The sequence below is a fragment of the Podarcis raffonei genome, chromosome 8 (genome assembly GCF_027172205.1).
Source record: "Podarcis raffonei isolate rPodRaf1 chromosome 8, rPodRaf1.pri, whole genome shotgun sequence".
Taxonomy (NCBI): domain Eukaryota; kingdom Metazoa; phylum Chordata; class Lepidosauria; order Squamata; family Lacertidae; genus Podarcis; species Podarcis raffonei.
Genome location: NC_070609.1, coordinates 38,977,289 through 38,996,913, shown reverse-complemented (window position 1 = coordinate 38,996,913; position 19,625 = coordinate 38,977,289). Strand labels below are relative to the sequence as shown.

Sequence of the window (19,625 nt, the reverse complement as noted above, 5' to 3'; positions counted from 1 at the left end):
AGACAACATGCAAAGCCAAATCATGGCTTATTTTTGCTGCAGCAGCTAGGAAAAGTCACCTGGGGTGGAAACAGAAGGCTGAGAGGATGGGCAAGGAAGCAGTCCATTAGGGATGTCCTTATTGTTGTGACATGAAAAGAAGCAGGCCTTGCTTGGTGTGCACTTGTGGAGCGCATGTGAGTGAGTTTGCCTGCTCGCTTGGCACGTGCTGGAGCTGAGTCAGAGGAATCGGCTGCCTGCCTGCCTACCTGCCCACACAGTTGTTGCTTAACATACAACATTTCAAAATGATCCGTAATGCAAATGAAGCTCCCTCCCTGAAGAAGCATTTAAGTAAAGATCTTGATGAATGCTTCAAGCAGGTTAGAGCATCTTGCATGCTCAGTCTATTATGGAAGGCAAAAACTGGCTGTTTTGGAAACCTGAGTGTGTATTTGTCTGTCTGTTCCTTCCTGACTCCTCCCTGTCCTTTCTTGGTGGTTGGCTTCAGAGATATGCTGCACCAGCAGGGTTGGCTATGTGGGCAGAATCCAGTTGGATCTATATTAAAAATAGGAAGTTGCCTTGTTGTTGTTGTTTAGTCGTTTAGTCGTGTCCGACTCTTCGTGACCCCATGGACCAGAGCACGCCAGGCACCTCTGTCCTCCACTACCTCCCGCAGTTTGGTCAGACTCATGTTTGTGGCTTCGAGAACACTATCCAGCCATCTCATCCTCTGTCGCCCCCTTCTCCTTGTGCCCTCCATCTTTCCCAGCATCAGTGTCTTCTCCAGGGAGTCTTCTCTTCTCATGAGGTGGCCAAAGTACTGGAGCCTCAGCTTCACGATCTGTCCTTCCAGTGAGCACTCAGGGCTGATTTCATTAAGAATGGATGCGTTTGATCTTCTTGCAGTCCATGGGACTCTCAAGAGTCTTCTCCAGCACCATAATTCAAAAGCAGTTCAAAAGAATTCATAATTCAAAAGAAGTTGCCTTATACTCAGTCAAATCCATTTGTCCAGCTAGCTTAGTACTGTCTACACTGACTTCCAGTGGCACTCCAGAGTTTCAGAGAGGAGTCTTTCATATCCCATCCTGGAGAAGCCAGCGGGGATAGAACCTTTGGACCTTCTGTGGACAAATTGGTTGCTATCCCACTGAACTATGAGCCATTCCTCTAATTTGCAAACTCCCTTGAAATGAATGAGACCTGTGCAGAGGTGCTTTTTGAGGAAGTGGGTCCTTGGCACAAGTGTCTGGAGTGGAGGCCAGATGTCATACCACACCAGCAGACAGCAGGCCTATAGCAGCAGACTTTGGAGAGGGACTGTGTGTGTGTGTGTGTGTGTGTGTGTGTGTGTGTGTGTGTGTGTTTGGTGCCAGGGCTGCACTTCTTGCCCTGCTTGGCTCTGAAAGCTTGCTCCCTGCGAGTCTTCACTTGGGTCTGACTGAGATGTACACAAATTGTGTTTAATTGAGTTGTTGGCAGCTTTGCTATCAAAAAAAGATGCCCCTTAATGTTATTCATTGAAAGATATTGCTGAGTCAGAAAGATCTGAGGTAATTTTTAAAAATCAAAATAGCTGTTAACCTTCCCTTTTCTTGTTGAAAGGCAGCTTGTCCCAGGCCTTTTCCTCTTCCCCTTCCACTTCTGGAGGTGGGCATGAAAACAAAGAATGGGGAGAAAACTCCTTTCCATGCTTTTTTAGCATTCTGGAGGAGGGTAACATGGTGTGTCCTGGTCTGCAGTGGTATGGAGTACCAATAACAGCAGAAATGGCTCTGAGACAGAAGCTGCAGAGCATCAAGATGGTTTGTCACCAAGGTTGGCTGCCCCAGACCTCTAGCAACTGCTGTTTCTTTTAGTCTCTCAAGGCCAAACTACTGTAACACACTCTATATTGGGCATCCCTAGATGGTGATATATTCAGAAGCTTCACTTGGCAAAAACACACAGCAGCCCACCTTCTCAGTTACAGCAAAGAACGAATTACATCAGTTCTCCAGCATCTATCTTAGCTCCTTATTGTCTTCTGGTCACAATGTAAGGTGTGGCTCTTGACCAAGAAAACTCTTAGGCTTTGTTTCTAATTACCTCCAAGGCTGCCTTCTCTCCTCCCTACGCTTGCCACAGGGAAGATCAGTCGAGAGTGCCGCCTCGGCTATGCCATTTGCATGCCACGTTTGACAAGTAAGGTGTTGAGAGAACTTTTTTTCCTGGTAGCTGCTTCTTGAGGCAAGATGAGATGTCAGGAGATCTGATAGCAGCTTTCTGCCAGTGGTTGTTGAGATTTTTTTGTGCATGATGGTGGGGCAATTGTTTCAGTTCAATGCAGACATAGAGCCTCACAAATTGGATAAATGAGGATTAGCACTTGGACAGGAGACATTTAACCCTTTCCTTCTGTGCTGTTTTTCCCATCTAAATTGCCTCCCCAACCCTGAAGCTGCTTTTATCCTAGGCACCTATATCCCCCTGCAGGACAGCTTCAGTTAGGGGGCATTTAGATCAGGAAAATGGTGTAGTCAGATTAGAAACCTGCCCGTCTTGAATTTGGTCCTGTGTTGTTTCTCTAGGTCTCAGCTGGTATATTTCCCATGGGAGCTGTTACTACCCTCCCCTCTTTGGGCTGATGTTCAATGGCTATGAATAAGCAGGTGTGTGGAGTAGTGGCTTTTAAACACACTATAATTGGGTATTTTTGTGTTTATTATATTTGCTTTATTTTTAACTGTCGCAGTTTATTTTATTTTTTTTATAATAATATTTTATTAAGTTTAACAATAAAAAGATACAACCAAACATAGAACAGTAAAAACACAACAATATAAAACACAACAATACAAGCTTTCACAATACATAAAATACAAACATTTAACCTAACAAGGGGGAAGAAAAATCAGTCAACACACAAAAAATAGAATAGGAAAAAACACAAATCATACTTTTCTAATTGTTCATCTTTGATTAACTTATTTTCCTGACTTCCTCACGCCTCCCTTTTTTATATCCCTTTTTAAAAGTTAGTTCAGCAAATTCGTATCCTACTACTTTGTCCTTATATATTTTACCTCCCAAATTTATAATTTCAAATTTTTATCTCTTGTTACTAGAACCCCTTCATTTTATTTCAATAATAATAATAACAATAATAATAATAATAATAATAATAATAATAATAATTTATTATTTATACACCGCCCATCTGGCTGGGCCTCCCCAGCCACTCTGGGCGGCTTCCATAAAAACCAAAAATACAGTAAAATATCACACGTTAAAAACTTCCCTGAACAGGGCTGCCTTAAGATGTCTTCTGAATGTCAGGTAGTTGTTTATCTCTTTGACATCTGCTGGAAGGGCATTCCACAGGGCGGGCGCCACTACCGAGAAGGCCCTCTGCCTGGTTCCCTGTAGCTTTGCTTCTCGCAAGGAGGGAACCGCCAGAAGGCCCTCGGCGCTAGACCTCAGCGTCCGGGCAGAATGATGGGGGTGGAGACGCTCCTTCAGGTATACTGGACCGAGGCCGTTTAGGGCTTTAAAGGTCAGCACCAACACTTTGAATTGTGCTCGGAAACGTACTGGGAGCCAATGTAGGTCTTTCAAGACCGGTGTTATATGGTCTCGGCGGCCGCCCCTAGTCACCAGTCTAGCTGCTGCATTCTGGATTAGTTGTAGTTTCCGAGTCACCTTCAAAGGTAGCCCCACGTAGAGCGCATTGCAGTAATCCAAGCGGGAGATAACCAGAGCATGCACCACTCTGGCGAGACAGTCCGCAGGCAGATAGGGTCTCAGCCTACGTACCAGATGGAGCTGGTAAACAGCTGCCCTGGACACAGATTTGACCTGTGCCTCCATGGACAGCTGTGAGTCCAAAATGACTCCCAGGCTGCGCACCTGGTCCTTCAGGGGCACAGTTACCCCATTCAGGACCAGGGAATCCTCCACACCTGCCCGCCTCCTGTCCCCCAAAAACAGTACTTCTGTCTTGTCAGGATTCAACCTCAATCTGTTAGCCGCCATCCATCCTCCAACCGCCTCCAGACACTCACACAGGACCTTCACCGCCCTCACTGGTTCTGATTTAAAAGAGAGGTAGAGCTGGGTATCATCCGCATACTGATGAACACCCAGCCCAAACCTCCTGATGATCTCTCCCAGCGGCTGCATGTAAATGTTGAAAAGCATGGGGGAGAGGACAGAACCCTGAGGCACCCCACAAGTGAGAGCCCAGGGGTCTGAACACTCATCCCCCACCACCACTTTCTGAACACGGCCCAGGAGGAAGGAGCGGAACCACTGTATGACAGTGCCCCCAGCTCCCAGCCCCTCAAGACGGTCCAGAAGGATGTTATGGTCGATGGTATCAAACGCCGCTGAGAGATCCAGCAGAACTAGGAAACAGCTCTCACCTTTGTCTCTAGCCCGCCGGAGATCATCAACCAGTGCGACCAAGGCAGTTTCAGTCCCATGATGAGGCCTGAATCCCGACTGGAAGGGATCCAAATGGTCCGCTTCTTCCAGGCGTGCCTGGAGTTGTTCGGCAACCGCTCGCTCAATCACCTTGCCCAAGAATGGAAGATTTGAGACTGGGCGATAGTTGGCCATCGTGGCCGCATCTAAAGATGGTTTTTTAAGAAGCGGTTTAATAACCGCCTCTTTCAGCGGGTCTGGGAAGGCTCCCTCACGGAGGGAAGCATTCACCACCCCACGAAGCCCATCGCCCAGTCCTTCCCGGCTAGCTTTTATAAGCCAGGATGGGCAAGGATCCAGGAGACAGGTGGTTGGTCTCACTCGTCCAAGCAGCCTGTCCACATCCTCGGAGGTAACAGATTGGAATTGATCCCACTCAACTTGACTAGACAGAACTCTAGCACTCTCCCGCCCCGGCCCTGCTCCTACGGTGGAGTCTACTTCTTCCCGAATCTGAGCGATTTTATCTGCAAAAAACTTTGCAAAATCATTGCAGGAGAACATGTGGCCCATACTGGGCCCCGATGTTGCAGGTGGTTCCGCTAAATTGTGAACCACCTGAAAAAGTCTCCTGCTGCTGTTTTCTGCAGATGCAATAGAGGCGGTGAAGAAATTCTTCTTCGCCGTCGCTATCGCCACTTGGTAGGCTCGATGACATTTCAATGTCATCAACATTCATACATTTTACAGTACTTCTGTAAATAAATTTTAAATTTCCTCCAATCTTCTTCCACCAACTCTTCTCCCTGATCTCGGATTCTGCCAGTCATCTCAGCCATTTCCATATAGTCAATTACTTGCATCTGCCATTCTTCCAAGGTGGGTAATTCTTGTGTCTTCCAATGCTTTGCGATGAGTATTCTTGCTGCTGCTGTAGCATACATAAAGAAAGTTCTATCCTTCTTTGGCACCAATTGGCCAACTATGCCCAGGAGAAAGGCCTCTGGTTTCTTCACAAAAGTGTATTTAAGTACCTTTTTTATTTCATTATAAATCGTCTCCCAGAAAGCCTTAATCCTCGGGCACGTCCACCAAAGGTGAAAGAATGTACCTTCAATTTCTTTACATTTCCAACATTTATTATCGGGCAAGTGGTATATTTTTGCAAGCTTGACTGGGGTCATGTACCACCTATACATCATTTTCATAATATTCTCTCTTAGGGCATTACATGCCGTAAATTTAATCCCAGTGGTCCACAACTGCTCCCAGTCAGCAAACATGATATTGTGTCCTATATCTTGTGCCCATTTAATCATAGCAGATTTTACCATTTCTTCCTCAGTACTCCATTTCAACAGCAAATTATACATTCTTGATAATATCTTAGCATTGGGTTCTAACAATTCTGTTTCCAACTTTGATTTTTCCACCTGAAAACCATTTTTTTTATCTTGATTATAAACCTCTCTTATTTGAAAATAATGTAACCAGTCTCACACCTTCCCTTTGAGCTTCTCATAACTCTGCAATTTCAGCTTGTCACCTTCCTGTTCCAAAATTTCACAATACTTTGGCCATTTTGCCTCCATATTAAGTTTTTTCATAGCTTGCGCTTCCATAGGTGATAACCACCTTGGGGTTTTGTTCTCCAAAAAATCTTTATATCTTATCCAGACATTAAATAGTGCTTTCCTGACAATATGGTTTTTGAATGCTTTGTGCGCTTTAACCTTGCCATACCACAAATATGCATGCCACCCAAATACATTATCATAACCTTCAAGATCTAGGATGTCAGTGTTCTCAAGAAGTAGCCATTCCTTCAACCAGCAAAAAGCTGCTGATTCATAATAAAGTTTAAAGTCCGGCAGGGCAAACCCCCCTCTGTCTTTAGTATCAGTAAGTATCTTAAATTTTATTCTGGGCTTTTTGCCCTGCCAGACAAATCTAGAGATATCTCTTTGCCACCTCTTGAAACAGTCCATCTTGTCAATGATTTGTAATGATTGAAACAAAAACAACATTCTCGGCAGTACATTCATCTTAATGACAGCAATCCGACCCAGCAAGGAAAGCTTCAAATTCGACCAAATCTCTAAATCTTTCTTCACTTCTGACCAACATTTCTCATAATTATTTTTAAATAAATTTGCATTCTTAGCAGTCATATTCACCCCCAAGTATTTTACCTTCTTTACTAATGTCAGATCTGTCTCTTTCTGAAACCTCTCTCTCTCCATCGGCGTCAAGTTTTTCTCCAAAACCTTAGTTTTTAACTTGTTTAACTTAAAGCCTGCCACATGACCAAACTCCTGTCGCAGTTTAATAAATAAACTAATTTTCTCTGAATTTATTTGGCAATGGTGACACGGGTCACTGTGCATCTGCGACAGCATGGGCTGTAGTTTGCACAGTGAAAGTGAAGGCAGGCAAGCTAACCTGCCATACCAACCCTTCCTTCTTCTCCTGATTCTCCTATGCAAAAGAGGCCTTAAGAGGAAAAAGCAACAATTTTATAACCCAAGCTTCACAGCCAAATACCCAACACAAAGTGGGTGATAGACCTATTCTTCTAGCATCACTTTTTCTTTTACAGAAGCCTCATTGAAATGGGTAGAAGAATTCAGCAGAGGAGGTGACCAAGTTAGGCTGGTGCCAGCTGATCATGGATCTATCTGGGAAGAAGGCTCAGCAGTGGCCACACACCAAGAATATCCCTTCGTTCCATCTGGTGGAAGTCAGCAAACTGTCCCCACTTCCATGAAGGATGTAAACTGGGAGGTGCTTAGGAGTGGAGTTGCCTGCCTACCAGGTAATAAGCATGGCTCTTCATAGACTGTTGCTGAAATTCTTTTGCCTTTGCAAAAAGGCAACAGGTGGAGAAGGGTTGTGTGTGTGCCTGAGTGAAGCTTAATGTTTACCTTATAGACTAGATCATTCTATGCTTCTCCTTTGGCTTGTAGTGCTGAGAGCAGACACGAAACATTGCCCATCTCAAGGTGAAAGAGGCAAGACCACCTGCACTGATGGGGCTGCTATGAGCTGCTCACTGCCTTTGCCTGAGGGCCAGTGTGACTTGATAGTGGCCACAGCAGGATTCCCAAAGCATGGTGGCTGTCAAACCCTTTCCCACATTGGTGCTGTAGCCTCTCCAACACATGCTGAGATCGCTTGCTTGTTTTGAAGATGTGGGGGGAAATGGAGCTTTCAGAAGTCCACTCCAATGCTTGAGTGGGATCTTCATTGACAGCACTCTGTTCATTGTATGTCCACAGATGCCAAATTCTGCCCTAAGGACCTAATTACTGGTATGCAGGTTTGCATTTGTCTTTGTTAACAAATTCTGCTTCTAGGATACATGTTTTCAAAATGTGTTTGTTTTTTGGTATTCATTCATTCATTCTTCTATTCATTCATTGAATATTTAGGAAAAGTCCATTTCTCTGTTGCAGTCGTGAGTGGATCTTCAGTGAATGAGTGGATATGGTTTTGCATGCTTAAGACTCCTTTTTAAAGGTGGGGAGGAGAAAAGCCAACTGAGGCTTGAGGCTTACAATAGCAGCTGCTAGACTGGGTGGCCCTTGCTGGGCTGGAGGCAACAGGTGAAGCCAGGTTCTTGTATTTAAGCCAATCAGTGCCTTAGGGTGCCAGAATATATATTTTAAAAAAATATTAAAGAGTGATTGGAAGAGAATAGCAAGAGGCAAGAAAAGTTTCGAGGTTTGAGGGGAAGTTCTGTTAATGATTTACTTCAGTTGTTTTTATATTTTATTGTTATTTTGCATTTTATTGTAATTAGCTTTCTTGAGCAACATTTTGTAGAAAGGCAAGAGACAGATGTAACTAACTAACTGGATAATAAACCAGTAGTCCATGTCTTCGGTCTTTGGGCTCTAGTCTTAAGTACTAGGTAGTAGTACTACTAGTAGTTTTCAAATGGTGTTCCACATACTGCATTTGCATGAAAATCTTGCAAATAAAAGCACCCAACCCAAGTAACAGAAGGAGCGAACTGTGAACTGCCTTTTTTAAAAGTAAGCGTCTTTCACACTTTCATTCTTCTACCTCACTAAGTCAGGCTAGTCTTGTTTAGAAGAGAGCCCAGGGAATCGTCTGTGTTGGGGTTCCAACAGAGACATCCTTTTGGATCAAAGGCCCAAGGTGAAACCCCCTAGGTGTTTTGTCCACTAAAAGGATTAGGATCCACAGGTTATCTCATTAGAATAAAGTCTGTGTGTCTGCCTGCATTTTACCTGTCCAGGCGAATGGCCAATGGCCAACATTTCCCAAGGGCTTCCTGTGCGTGGAAAGAGCGTAACTGTAATTCCTGCCCTGTCGCCAGATATAACCAAATCATCCTTATTCACAGGCACCAGAGACAAGTATGGACATGCAGTGGTCATCATCACAATGAGGAATACAATTTGGCTAAACCCGCACTGCAATGCTAGTGAGCTGATGCGCCTCCTCCTGTACTTACGGAGTGTCCTCAGGTTTGTGGGATGTCTGAGGAAGGGAAGAAGGAGAGAGTGACTAGAGCAGGAAGAAATACTGCTGCGCAATATATGTATCACACCAGTAGGCCTTCTAGTGTTTCCCGTTCTGCAGGCTGCATTTCTTCTCCATGTGTGCTGTTTGCAGAGATACTTTTGAAAATCAGGAGGCATCGGGGCCATCAAGCCCTGAGCACAGCAACTTAATGAACCTTCAAGATGGAAGTACTGTTCTTGTTGTTGTTTTGCTAAAATTGCACTGTGGCCTACTTTACTGGATAGTTGAGAGGATAAAAAAATGATAAAGTGCTTTGTCAAATTTTAAATGGCATTACAAAAAGTAGTAAGCTGCAAGGGACTGTTCAAATGAGAACATAGTATGTAAAGCCTATACAGTACATAGTATAGGAGCGTGGATGACACTGTGTCTGGACAGCCCACCCAGGCAAGCCTGTCCCAGCAGAAACTCACACACTGGATTTGCCAAAGACTTGCATGTAGAGTCCAATGTGCACAGACCAGAAAATCCTGGTTGTGTCTTTTTTCTTTTTTCTTTGATTTTTAGACTTACTTGTTTTTATATAACTTCAGACCTTGCCTAAGCACTACCCTCCAGCCAGGGGTTGACAGGCTAGAGATCTTCTTTATTACATTAATTGCCTCATTTCCTCCCAAGGAGCTCAAGGTTGCACTCATGATTCTCCATTTCCCCATGGGGAAGTTTTTAACATTTTATTATGTTTTTATATGTTCTGGAAGTCGCCCTGAGTGGCTGGGGAAACCCAACCAGATGGGTAGGGTATATTGTTGTTGTTGTTGTTATCATCATTATCATTATCATCATCACCACCACCACCACCACCACCCTGTGAGGTAGGTTAGGCTGACAAGACAGTAAGGTTAAAGATTTCACTGCTTCAAGGTTCAATAGTAGAAATTTAATCCTGATTTCCCAGATCTTAGCCCAGTTAATATCTCTCCACCTTATTCCATATTTTGGGGGAAATGTGTAGAAGTGAAGAAGCTGGAGGAAGGGAATACTTTTTCCCATAGGTCTGAAAATCTATTGGGTCCCCTATCAGCACCTTTAAAGCTAACCAATTCAGGCTGCAACCCTGTACATACTTATCAAGGAGCAATTCTCATGGAGTAAACAGTACATAGTAGTATGATCCTTTTCTTGCTGTTGTCCACTAGACACAGGAAACTACGTTGGTCTGTTCCAGAGATTTGTGCTGTGTGGGGTTTTGTAAATAATAATAATAAATCCTTCAGAGTTCTTGATGTGTTAAGTTAAATTTTAAATTCTAAGTTTCCTTAGAATTACAATAATTTACTATTACAATCCATGTTTAATGACACTTATTTAATTAAATGTGCATTTATTTATTTATTAAAATGTGTAGTTATTTAAAATGAAGATTAAAAATGCCCTTATGCATGATTTTAAAGTGCCCTTTTGCAGTGGTTCTCTCCCCCCACTCCATGAACATTCCTCAAATAAAAGCCCTGAGGACCAATGTGGACAGTCAGCTGCAATTCCACTTGTATCATGGAAGAGAAGGGCAATAATTGGGTAGTGCCAAGTTCCACCTGTGGTATAAGAATACCCTTGGTGGTATAAGAAATAGGGCCAGTGGGTTGAGGGCTGTTGAGGGCTGCTGTTGCTGAGAGGCTATTGTCTGGAGTTGGGCGCTCTGGAATAGCTTGTATGGATTCTCAGCAATGAAGTCTTCTCTTCTTTTTGACTTCCAGGCCCGAGTGCCAGGCTTTGGGCCTAACTATCCTGGTAGATGCCCGTCGATGCTCTCCAGTCCCAGCTCTCTTTAAAGCTTTAGCTGTTCTGCAGGTGAGGCCTTTGCTCCCAACTCTTTTTTCCTCTTCTTCCCAACCCTAAAGAGTGACCAGAGGAACCTGGTTAGAACAAGTGGGTAGCAGTGCCCATCAGGCCATCAGATTTGTCTCTTTCACTTTAAAAAATGGAATGGCTTGTAGGAAGGCAGAGCAAAGTCTGTGCAAAGCAAACAGCGAAGAAAAGATCCTTGCCTGGCTGCTCATAAGACCAGACGAGACTTTGGACCAGAGCCAAAGCCAACAGCAGGGGCTCCTCCAATCTCTGTTTCTGCTCTTTCAGGATGCTGTCCCTCGCTGCATCCATGGGGCCTTGTTGCTTGTTGAGAAAGATATCAGTTTTCGATTGGAAAAACCAGCTTCTATACAGGTATGAGAGGTATTCACACACCTTTTTCATCTCTGAGCACTTCACTCTTTTACACTTAGGCTTGTTTGCCTCTGCAATTCTATGTTGCAAAATTCTGGGTAGTCTTATCTAGCACAGAGTTTGGATGTGGAGGAATTTCAACTTCCTTTTATTTTCCTTTATTTAGCTTCCAAGCTCAGTTGCAGGGAGACTTTAGAAAACATGTTGGATGGACCTGTCGGTGTGTCATTCCAGGTTGCATGGGCTGGCACACTGTGACTTTATATTTTTAACAAACCTGCTTCAATGACTACCTTTTATTTGGATAGGTATTTAACTACACCACTCAAATAAAAGGAACTGCTGGGGGGAACAGTCCACTTTTCTGTAAAAATGTTTTTTTCCTGTAGATATTTATCTGCTGCTTCCCAGTGAGAAGAAAAAGAGCCAAACATTTTTAATGGTTGTAGCCATTTTGAATTTCCCAAAATGCAAAAAGCACATCAGAACAGGGCTTTATAGGAAAAACAAAAAGGCTGCTCTGATTCTCTCTCTTCCCTTCCCACAAATTAATTTCACATTACCTCCATAATACTGCTGAGACAAAACAGCTTATTTCAAAGCTGGTAAAGAAGCTCAAAAGTTGTCCTTTTGGTCCAGCTGCAGCATTGATATTTGTTCCTCTGTGGCCTCTTGCAGTCCTCCAAATATAAAAGGTTCTCTCCAGCTACATTCAACTCAGAACAGACCCATTGAAATTAATGGATTTAAGTTAGTTGTGTCTGTTAATTTTAATTGGTTTACTCTGTGTAATACTTAGTTGGTGGCAACCAAAAGTTCAGAATAAAGCATGCAATCATAGTTTTTGTTTGTATGGATTATTTTGGGTGAAGAATGTCAACTTGCTCCAGATCTGAACATATTTGTTTCAAATTACAAAAGTGTTTTGTGCCCAGTCACTTTTCATGACTTTCCCCTCTTTTAGGATGACAACCTGACTCTTTTGTGCATGATTTAGATTTCACATGACTTGAGCATGTGGAAAGGAACCAGCCTCTCAGGTTGAGAGAGCAAACCTGACAAGCAGAAGGCATCAACATGCCAATATGTCAGCTGAAAGGGAAGACAGCAATTAAACTAGGCGAGGAGGCTGGGGAAGGCGGGGAGATATTCTCAGTGCTAGAGGAGAAATGGCTTAAGCCTTAAGCCAAGGAGGCTCTGGAAAGAAGGGAGAGCAGCAGAAGACAACAAACAAGTACAGGTATTTCGGAAGTCGAACGGAATCCGTTCCGGAAGTCCGTTCAACTTCCAAAACGTTCAGAAACCAAGGCGCGGTTTCTTATTGGCTGCAGAAAGTTCCTGCAGCCAATCGGAAGCTGTAGAACCCACGTTGGATGTTCAGGTTCCAAAGAACGTTTGCAAACCGGAACACTCACTTCTGGGTTTGTGGTGTTCAGGAGCCAAAACTTTGAACTCGCAAGGCGTTCAACTTCCGAGGTATGACTGTATTATCAATTGGACTAGATAAGGAGTGCTTTGCCATTACCAGGGGAAACCTGAGGGCATTGCTTCCCTTTTGTAACTCATGCCTGACCCTGGGTAGCTCCTCTGGTGCTGCTCTGCTGAGCTGCCACCAACCAGCTGGTCATCTTGAGTTTCTGTTGTTGGGGCTTGGGCTGTGGCAGCCACCCTTCACCCGCCTTGATTTGTTAGTCTGTGTTCACTCCATGCACTTCTCCTTCATCCAAGGAAAATCTCAGGCTCTCACCAGGAGTGTCTACACATCCCTTGGCTCTTGGGACAAGTTTTTAACCCATGGTGACTAAGAATCACTCTGACCCTCCCTATCCCCTACTGCTGACCAAAGGTAGAGGCAGAACACAGCCATCATGGCTGGTAGCCCTTGATAGCTTCCCCCTCTTCTGTGAGCTTGTCGTACCTCCTTTATAAAGCTAGCCAAGTTGTTGATCTTCACTGCCTTTTGTGGGAGGAAATACCGCAGCTCAGCTAGGTGGTGCTGTATGAAAAAGTCCTTTCTTTTCTCTGTCCTGAACCCTCCAATATTCCTCTCTTGTGGCCCAATCTCTCTCCTCTCTGAACCTCTCCTGCAAGCACCTTATCCAAGACGCAGCACAGCTGGGAGATATCGGTGTGAAGGCCAGCAGGAGAGTCTGGGCCCAGTTCGCTGGCCCATTGGCCTAGCACGGGGCTCTTTGCCTCAGCTTTGCACTTGCATGTTTGTTTCTCCTCAGTGGGAACTTCTCACCTCCATGAAATCCCTCCACAAGCACATCGAGGGGGGGCAGCTGCCCCTAGAATTTGACGGTGCCCTTCCATATTGCCATCAGGACTGGCTGCGCTTTCGAATGGTGAGTGAGTGATGCTCACATCTGGGCCCAGTAATGCTGCCGCTTGGTGGTAGGAGCATTTTGGCCATAGTCCAGACCAGTCTCTGGGGCCTCCCAGCGTTCCCCTCCCTAACCCAGGGGGAAACTGCTTGGTTTGAGAGCCTCAAGGAAGGAGGTGGGCTGTCAGTCAACTCTATGCTTGCTGGCCTTTCAGCGCCTGGAGCACCTGCTGCATGGATGCAAAGATGCCGGCACCTTCCTCAGGGAAGCCATCCAAGCTGTGGAGTCCAGCAGCTGGCCAGAGAAAGCGGAGGTGAGTCTTCTGCTTCCCATCTATAGTTGTTGGAGCAACAACCATCACCTGTTTCAAGAGTTTGGAGAGTAAGCAAGAGGAGGGGAGCACTGAGTAAATGATACAAACATTAACATTTACAATCACACCAATGTATCATTATTATGTTTGGCCGCCATGGCCAGAAATGAAGGTCCGCTCCAGGAAGCAAAGAACAGTTGCCCAGAATGTATTATGGGAAGTGAATGGTGTGTCAGTCTTGGGCATCCCGGTGCTCCTTTCGTGCCCCAGAGAGACAGCTTGCTGGGGAGGAGACCCTGGAGTGCCTGAAGACCTGGCCAGGCCAGCAGGCTTTGCAGCACAACTGCAGCAGAGAGCAGGATATAAGGATGCAGTGCCCTCTGCCATGCTGTGTCATCTTTTCAGGGTGAAACTTGGGTGCCTCTTGCTGCCTGTCGGCCTCAGAGCAGCACCTAATTGTGTCAGGAAGGACGGAAAAGGAGCAATTGATCTCAGAGCAAAGCAACTGGGTCTAAATCATCATAATACCTCAGCAAAGAGGGAGGATTCTTATCTTCTGTTCCCAGGTCACTTTTAGGAACTTGTGAGGGGTGGTCAATTTTCTCAGGCTGCTTTTCATACTGGTTAAGAAAAACATTTGATTGTAAATGCCCTGAGCAGGGTCTGTGTGCTTTTCTTGGTTTCTCAGGAGGCTGATGCCTTGCTGAAGAGCTACAGGCAATTAATGAAGACTGTTCTTGATGATAGACGGCTGGTCAGGTTGCAGCTGGAAGGAGGGGCGCTTCTTGCTCGCCTAAGGAAAGAAGAGTCCTGTGTTACTCTGACGGAGGACTACAGGTGAGTCTACAGGGAAACAGAGAGTGGGGAGGGAGGGTGGCCAGGAGAAAAGCAGGAAGGATGGGTGTGCTGTGAAAGGCCCCCAAGCACACAAGAACTGCCACTCTGTCCCCCTAATGCATGAAGCCATACGGGCTCTGGCAATTCAGATTCTGCCCCCAAATTAAAATTAAATGATGCCCATAAATAACAATGACTCATATTAAATTATTTTACTATCTAATTCTTATCCAACCTTCCCTCTGAGGAGTTCAGAGTATGATACGTGGTGTTTTATCCTCCCAACAACCCTGTAAGAAGGAGGTAGCTTAGCCTGAGAATGACTTGCCCGTAGCTCTTCAGTGAGCTCCAAGGGCAAGGAGGGATGCAAGCTCCAGTCCTTTATCCACCATGTCACACTGTTTTGTGAGTGACATATTTGAATGATTCAATGATGGAATGCTTTTTGTTTATTTGCATAGAGGTGCTCCATTTGCACACTCTTCATACCACTTCCCAGGCAGGCCCTAGCTCCCTCTGCAGCTTCCTTGTGTGGGAGGAGAAGAGCCTCTGGTTCTGCTTGCTGGAGGTTCTCCCTCTGCCCTGGGACTCCAGGTTATGAGGAAGGGAGAGCTGCCTGTCTGGAAGCACAGCAGCAGGTCTGCTGATCTGGACTCTGGAGATTTGGGCAGGGATTTGCTGTGCGCACGCACAAGTGTGAGAGGCAAAAATGTGCTATGTTGTTCAAGTGACGGCCTGCAGAATCTAATTGCATTGAATTGCACAAGCAGAAAAAATGCCCTCTTGGGGCTGGTCCACATGTCTGCTTCTCCCATGCCTAGAAAGCATGGGCTTGAGTGGTTTTCTGCTTGTTCCGTGCTTTCTAGGCACAGGTCTGAGCAGTTTTGGGTTTGCCCCATTGCTCCCCCCCCCTGAAAACCACTCTTCAGTGCTAAATCAGAATAAATAGCAACCCGTAGAAAATCCAATTGCCATTTGTTCCAATTCAGCACTAAACTGTGGGTTTTCCTGAGGGAAAGCGGGGGGCGGGGGGAGGAAGTGTGGATAAGCCCTTAGTCTCACATTCAGTACTTTGAATACTTCTGAACTTGGGATGTGGCTGCACAGACCAGTCCTTCTATTGATGTGCTTTCACTAACAGGGCTGGATCATGCCTGCTCAGTGAGGAAACGCATTGGTTTTCAGCAGTATACAGGACTAGCCAAAAAAAAAAGTGCTTGATGGATTGCCTGCTGCTTCTTGTGTCTGTAACAGTGTAATGCAAAATACATCTCCCCTACCCGTCTGGCTCTTGTGGGAGGATCACATGTACAGACTTTGGGGTCCCTTGTCACCCTGCCTTTATTGATTTACTCAGGTTCATGACAAAGACCTTGGCTCCTGGCTGCCTTTGCCTTGCTGTTGAACCAGTTTGTTGTGTTTACCTTACCTTTCTGCCTGTTGAAAAGCTCCACTCCAGTTGCACTCAGGTCTTGTTTGCAAGATTCCCACAGGCATCTAGTTGGCCACTGTGAGAACAGGATGCTGGACTAGTGTTATGTACTGAGTTGAATAGGATCCAAACTGCAGCAGTCTGATTGGTCCTAGAACAATAGGATCCAAAAGGCAGCAGTCTGATTGGTCCTAGAACAATAGGATTCAGAATGCAGCAGTCTGATTGGTCCTAGAACAATGCAGCAGTATGATTGGTTGGCAGGAACCACCCAATCATGCTCCAGATAGAAGTGAATCCACAACCTGATTGGCTTACAGTAGAATTCCAGAATTAGCCAATCATGTGCAGCCCATTGTGTAAATAATGTATATAAAGCAGATACTTTGAGGGGACATTCATTCATTCCTCCTCACCACTATGAGCTGAATAAAGAGCATGAAATCACTTTGCGACTCTGAGTATATTTCAACTAGATATGCCACTGGCCTGATCCAGCAGGCTTTTCTTAAGTTTGCAAATACCAAATCAGCTCTTTGTACCAATGCACTTTTCCAGCAGTGCTCTGGGGAGTCTGCAGTAAGCAAGCTCCAATGACCCAAGCAATGAGCCAGGGCTTTCCTTTGGGGGTACTTTCCATGACACTTGAACGGAAGTTCAGGGCCCTTCCATATGGAAGTTGGTTGGCTTTCCTCCAGCAATCAGAATCCAAAAGCAGGGATGGGGAATCTTATTCAGACAGAGGGCCACATTCCCTTCTGGGTCGCCTTCCAGAGGCCACATTACAGTGGTGAATGGGACTAGAGGCAAAAGTGGACAAAGCAATGGGGGTGAATTTGTTTTACCTTTATACTGCCATCTAGTTTCTGTTCATGCATACATCATGCAGACAAAGAAAGAAGTATTAAATGAGTTCATTCTACTCAGGCAAAAGCAGTACTGGTGGGTGTGGCTCAGGAAGGGGCGTGGCCTGGAGAGAGTCCTGTGGGTGAGTGGGGGGCGCTGGAGGGCCACATTTGGCCCTCAGACCAGAGACTCCACATTCCTTTGCTGAAGGAGATGCCTGGAAGTGAACCAGAAGCCAAAGGCTGTAACCTTTCCTCATAAGGGAGTTGCTCCACCCTCTTGATCATTTTGAACCTTTTCACACCCTAAAATATCCTTTTTGGGGTGGGGTGAGTAGAAATGTACACAGTCTTCCTGGTGTTGTTGCACCATAGGATTGCATAATGGGGCATTATTATGCTGGCAGTTTTAGTTCTAATCTCTTTCCTAATAATGATCCCTAGCATAGAATTAGCCCTTTTTCACGCTGTTGGCCGCACACTGGGTTGACATCTTAATCGAGCTATCCACTGCAACCTTATTTATTGAATTTATTTATTGAATTTATATCCTGCCCTTCCTCCTTAAAACAGCCTTTGTTTTTAGAATCATTTAATTGTAGAGTTGAAAGGGACCCTGGGGGTCATCTAGTCCAACCCCCTGCAATGCAGGAATCTCCTGGTTAGTCACCTTCAGCTCAGACCCCAAGAGAGCTGATGAAGCCCCACTTAGCTGACAAGTAGCAAGCTGTGCAGCAACAACCCTACTGCCCTCAAGAGAGTTCCAGGCCATTCTGCCAACACTTGGATCACCCCCACTTTGTATGCCTGCACTCCCACCTGGGCTGTCCTAAGGCTGCCAGTTCCCTCTGATGCTTTTGCAAGAGTCATGGCCTGGCTCTGCCTGTGGCTTGGCTCTGACCTGGTTCAGCCTGGGAAGGTCTCCTTCCAGTCTGTGGCTTGCCTTGTAAGGGCCTGTGGCCATGCTCAGGCACTGTGGGTGGGCTCAGAAGACTCTGAAGACTAGCTTCCATGCAGCAGAGAGCTCTCCCTGCCAGGGCTAGTGGTGATAAGACAAAGGGCTTGCCCCCTGCTCCTCTTTCCGCTAAGAGTGCCTGCATTTTCCTTTTGAAATTGAGTGAGTTCAGTTTCCTTATTTCTCAAGCACCCCCACCAGCCCTTCAATGAGAGAAAGAGCCTTCAGCCTGGTAAGGAAATCTCCAAAAAGGAGTCCTGCCAAAAGCAACTTTCAGACACAGGAGTCTAAAATTACCCTGGAATCACACAAGACATTTGTTGGCACTTGCTGTTGGAACCTTCCCCCCACCCCCCTACAAAGTAACATTGGCCAAGGAAAACAGATTCCGGTGGGGAGGGGGAGGCTCTAAACCCACTTCAAGCGTCTCCTTTTTGTTGTAGGCCTGCTTGAATCTGGTGATTTGATCTGGAAAGTATGTGTGGGGTAACCTCCTTTACTGAGCTCAGCACAGGCGGCAAGGCATACTGGCGCTCTGCCATCCTAAACTTTTTGCCCCACTGCTCCGCTTACCAGATCCTTCTTCAAGGCTTTGAGCACAGCCTAGGGAAGGCCCCTTTTGGCTGGCTGTGACTGCTGCCTCCTGCACAGCACAGAGCAGAACAGGCAGCCGTTGGCTGTGTTTGCCCCAGATTGGGGTGAAAAGGGAAGATGAATTCATTGATTGGCTGAGCTTCTGGACCAGGAAAGGTCTCTGTGCAGGCTTGCCAGTCATCTTGTCATCAGGAGTAATGGGTGGTGGGGGTGGTAGCAGTTGTGGCAGTGCAATCAAAAAAGTGTCCACACTACCTTCTCCACCTATAGTAGTTCTCAGATATTTAGATGTTTCCAGGGCAGACTGAGATGATGCTGGGTGTGAAATGAACTTTGAGGCAGCCTGGCAAGCCATGCAGCCATTCACAAGGAGAGCTTCCTTTCCCACTCCCACAAATCCAACCAGAAGAGAGGACACCAGCAGCTGCTTGCTGCATCCTGATCAGAAGGGAAGTGAAGCTCTTGGAGGGCAGTGGAACATTGGCATCTGTTCTCTGCCCTGCCACATGGCTGTGCAATGAGCTGGTGCCCTCCTCTGTCACCCCATCACCCTCCAATGTCCTGGAATCTTGGGCCTTTGTTTGAGTCACAGCATCTCAGGGATTTAAGCAGTACCCACAGTAGCAGGTTGTAAGAAACTGGAATTCCAGCTGGTGATACCTGGGCCATGCTTCCCTTTCAGAGATGCGCTGGAGGCAGCTGTTGCGCTTTACAATGGAGTGGACGAGGGCATCCATCAGCTGGTGATGATGTCAAACAAGCGCATCCAGGCCCTGGAGTTGGTGATAGACTTTGGAGCCTTTGAAGAAAGCTTCCGGGAGGTTTGTTGACATTTTTCTGGCAGCTCAGATGGATTTACAACCCAATCCTTTTAACTGCTGTGCTGGCCAAAAACTATGCACAGTCGGGCTCAGGGGTTGGTGTTGACAGTGAAGCAGAACGTCCACTAAACAGCACCTGGGATGGCTGAAATTAAATCTTGATGGGGCTGAAATAGTGGTGATTGGCAGGCCTTGGGCCAATGGGAGTTTCTTTCACCTCCTTTGGCCACTCAGTCTTGTAGCCTGGGGTTGAGGTTGATTGGCTGTGATCCATCACTGGAGCAGGTTAACACCACTTGTTAAAAAGGCTTGCATTTTAGAGGTCAGTAGATAGATGTGCATCCTGCATCCAGTTTGGACTCATGTTTTCTGTTATTGGAAGAGCAGTGGGACAG

The 19,625-nt window shown here is 45.8% G+C and overlaps 1 protein-coding gene across 2 annotated transcripts in view; it reads left to right on the top strand.

Moving 5' to 3' along the window:
• The window catches only part of PLEKHG4 (pleckstrin homology and RhoGEF domain containing G4), a 36,964-nt gene that overhangs the window by 1,566 nt on the left and 15,773 nt on the right, over nucleotides 1–19,625 (top strand). For both annotated transcript variants that reach the window (XR_008331806.1, XM_053399428.1), the window contains exons 2-9: nucleotides 6,989–7,204; nucleotides 8,762–8,885; nucleotides 10,641–10,734; nucleotides 11,020–11,106; nucleotides 13,338–13,454; nucleotides 13,648–13,746; nucleotides 14,435–14,583; nucleotides 19,092–19,230. Coding sequence is in view for 1 of the 2 variants with exons in the window: in XM_053399428.1 (XP_053255403.1) it covers nucleotides 6,989–7,204; nucleotides 8,762–8,885; nucleotides 10,641–10,734; nucleotides 11,020–11,106; nucleotides 13,338–13,454; nucleotides 13,648–13,746; nucleotides 14,435–14,583; nucleotides 19,092–19,230 (1,025 nt within the window). In the remaining variant the exon portion in view is untranslated. The remainder of the gene's footprint in view (nucleotides 1–6,988; nucleotides 7,205–8,761; nucleotides 8,886–10,640; nucleotides 10,735–11,019; nucleotides 11,107–13,337; nucleotides 13,455–13,647; nucleotides 13,747–14,434; nucleotides 14,584–19,091; nucleotides 19,231–19,625) is intronic.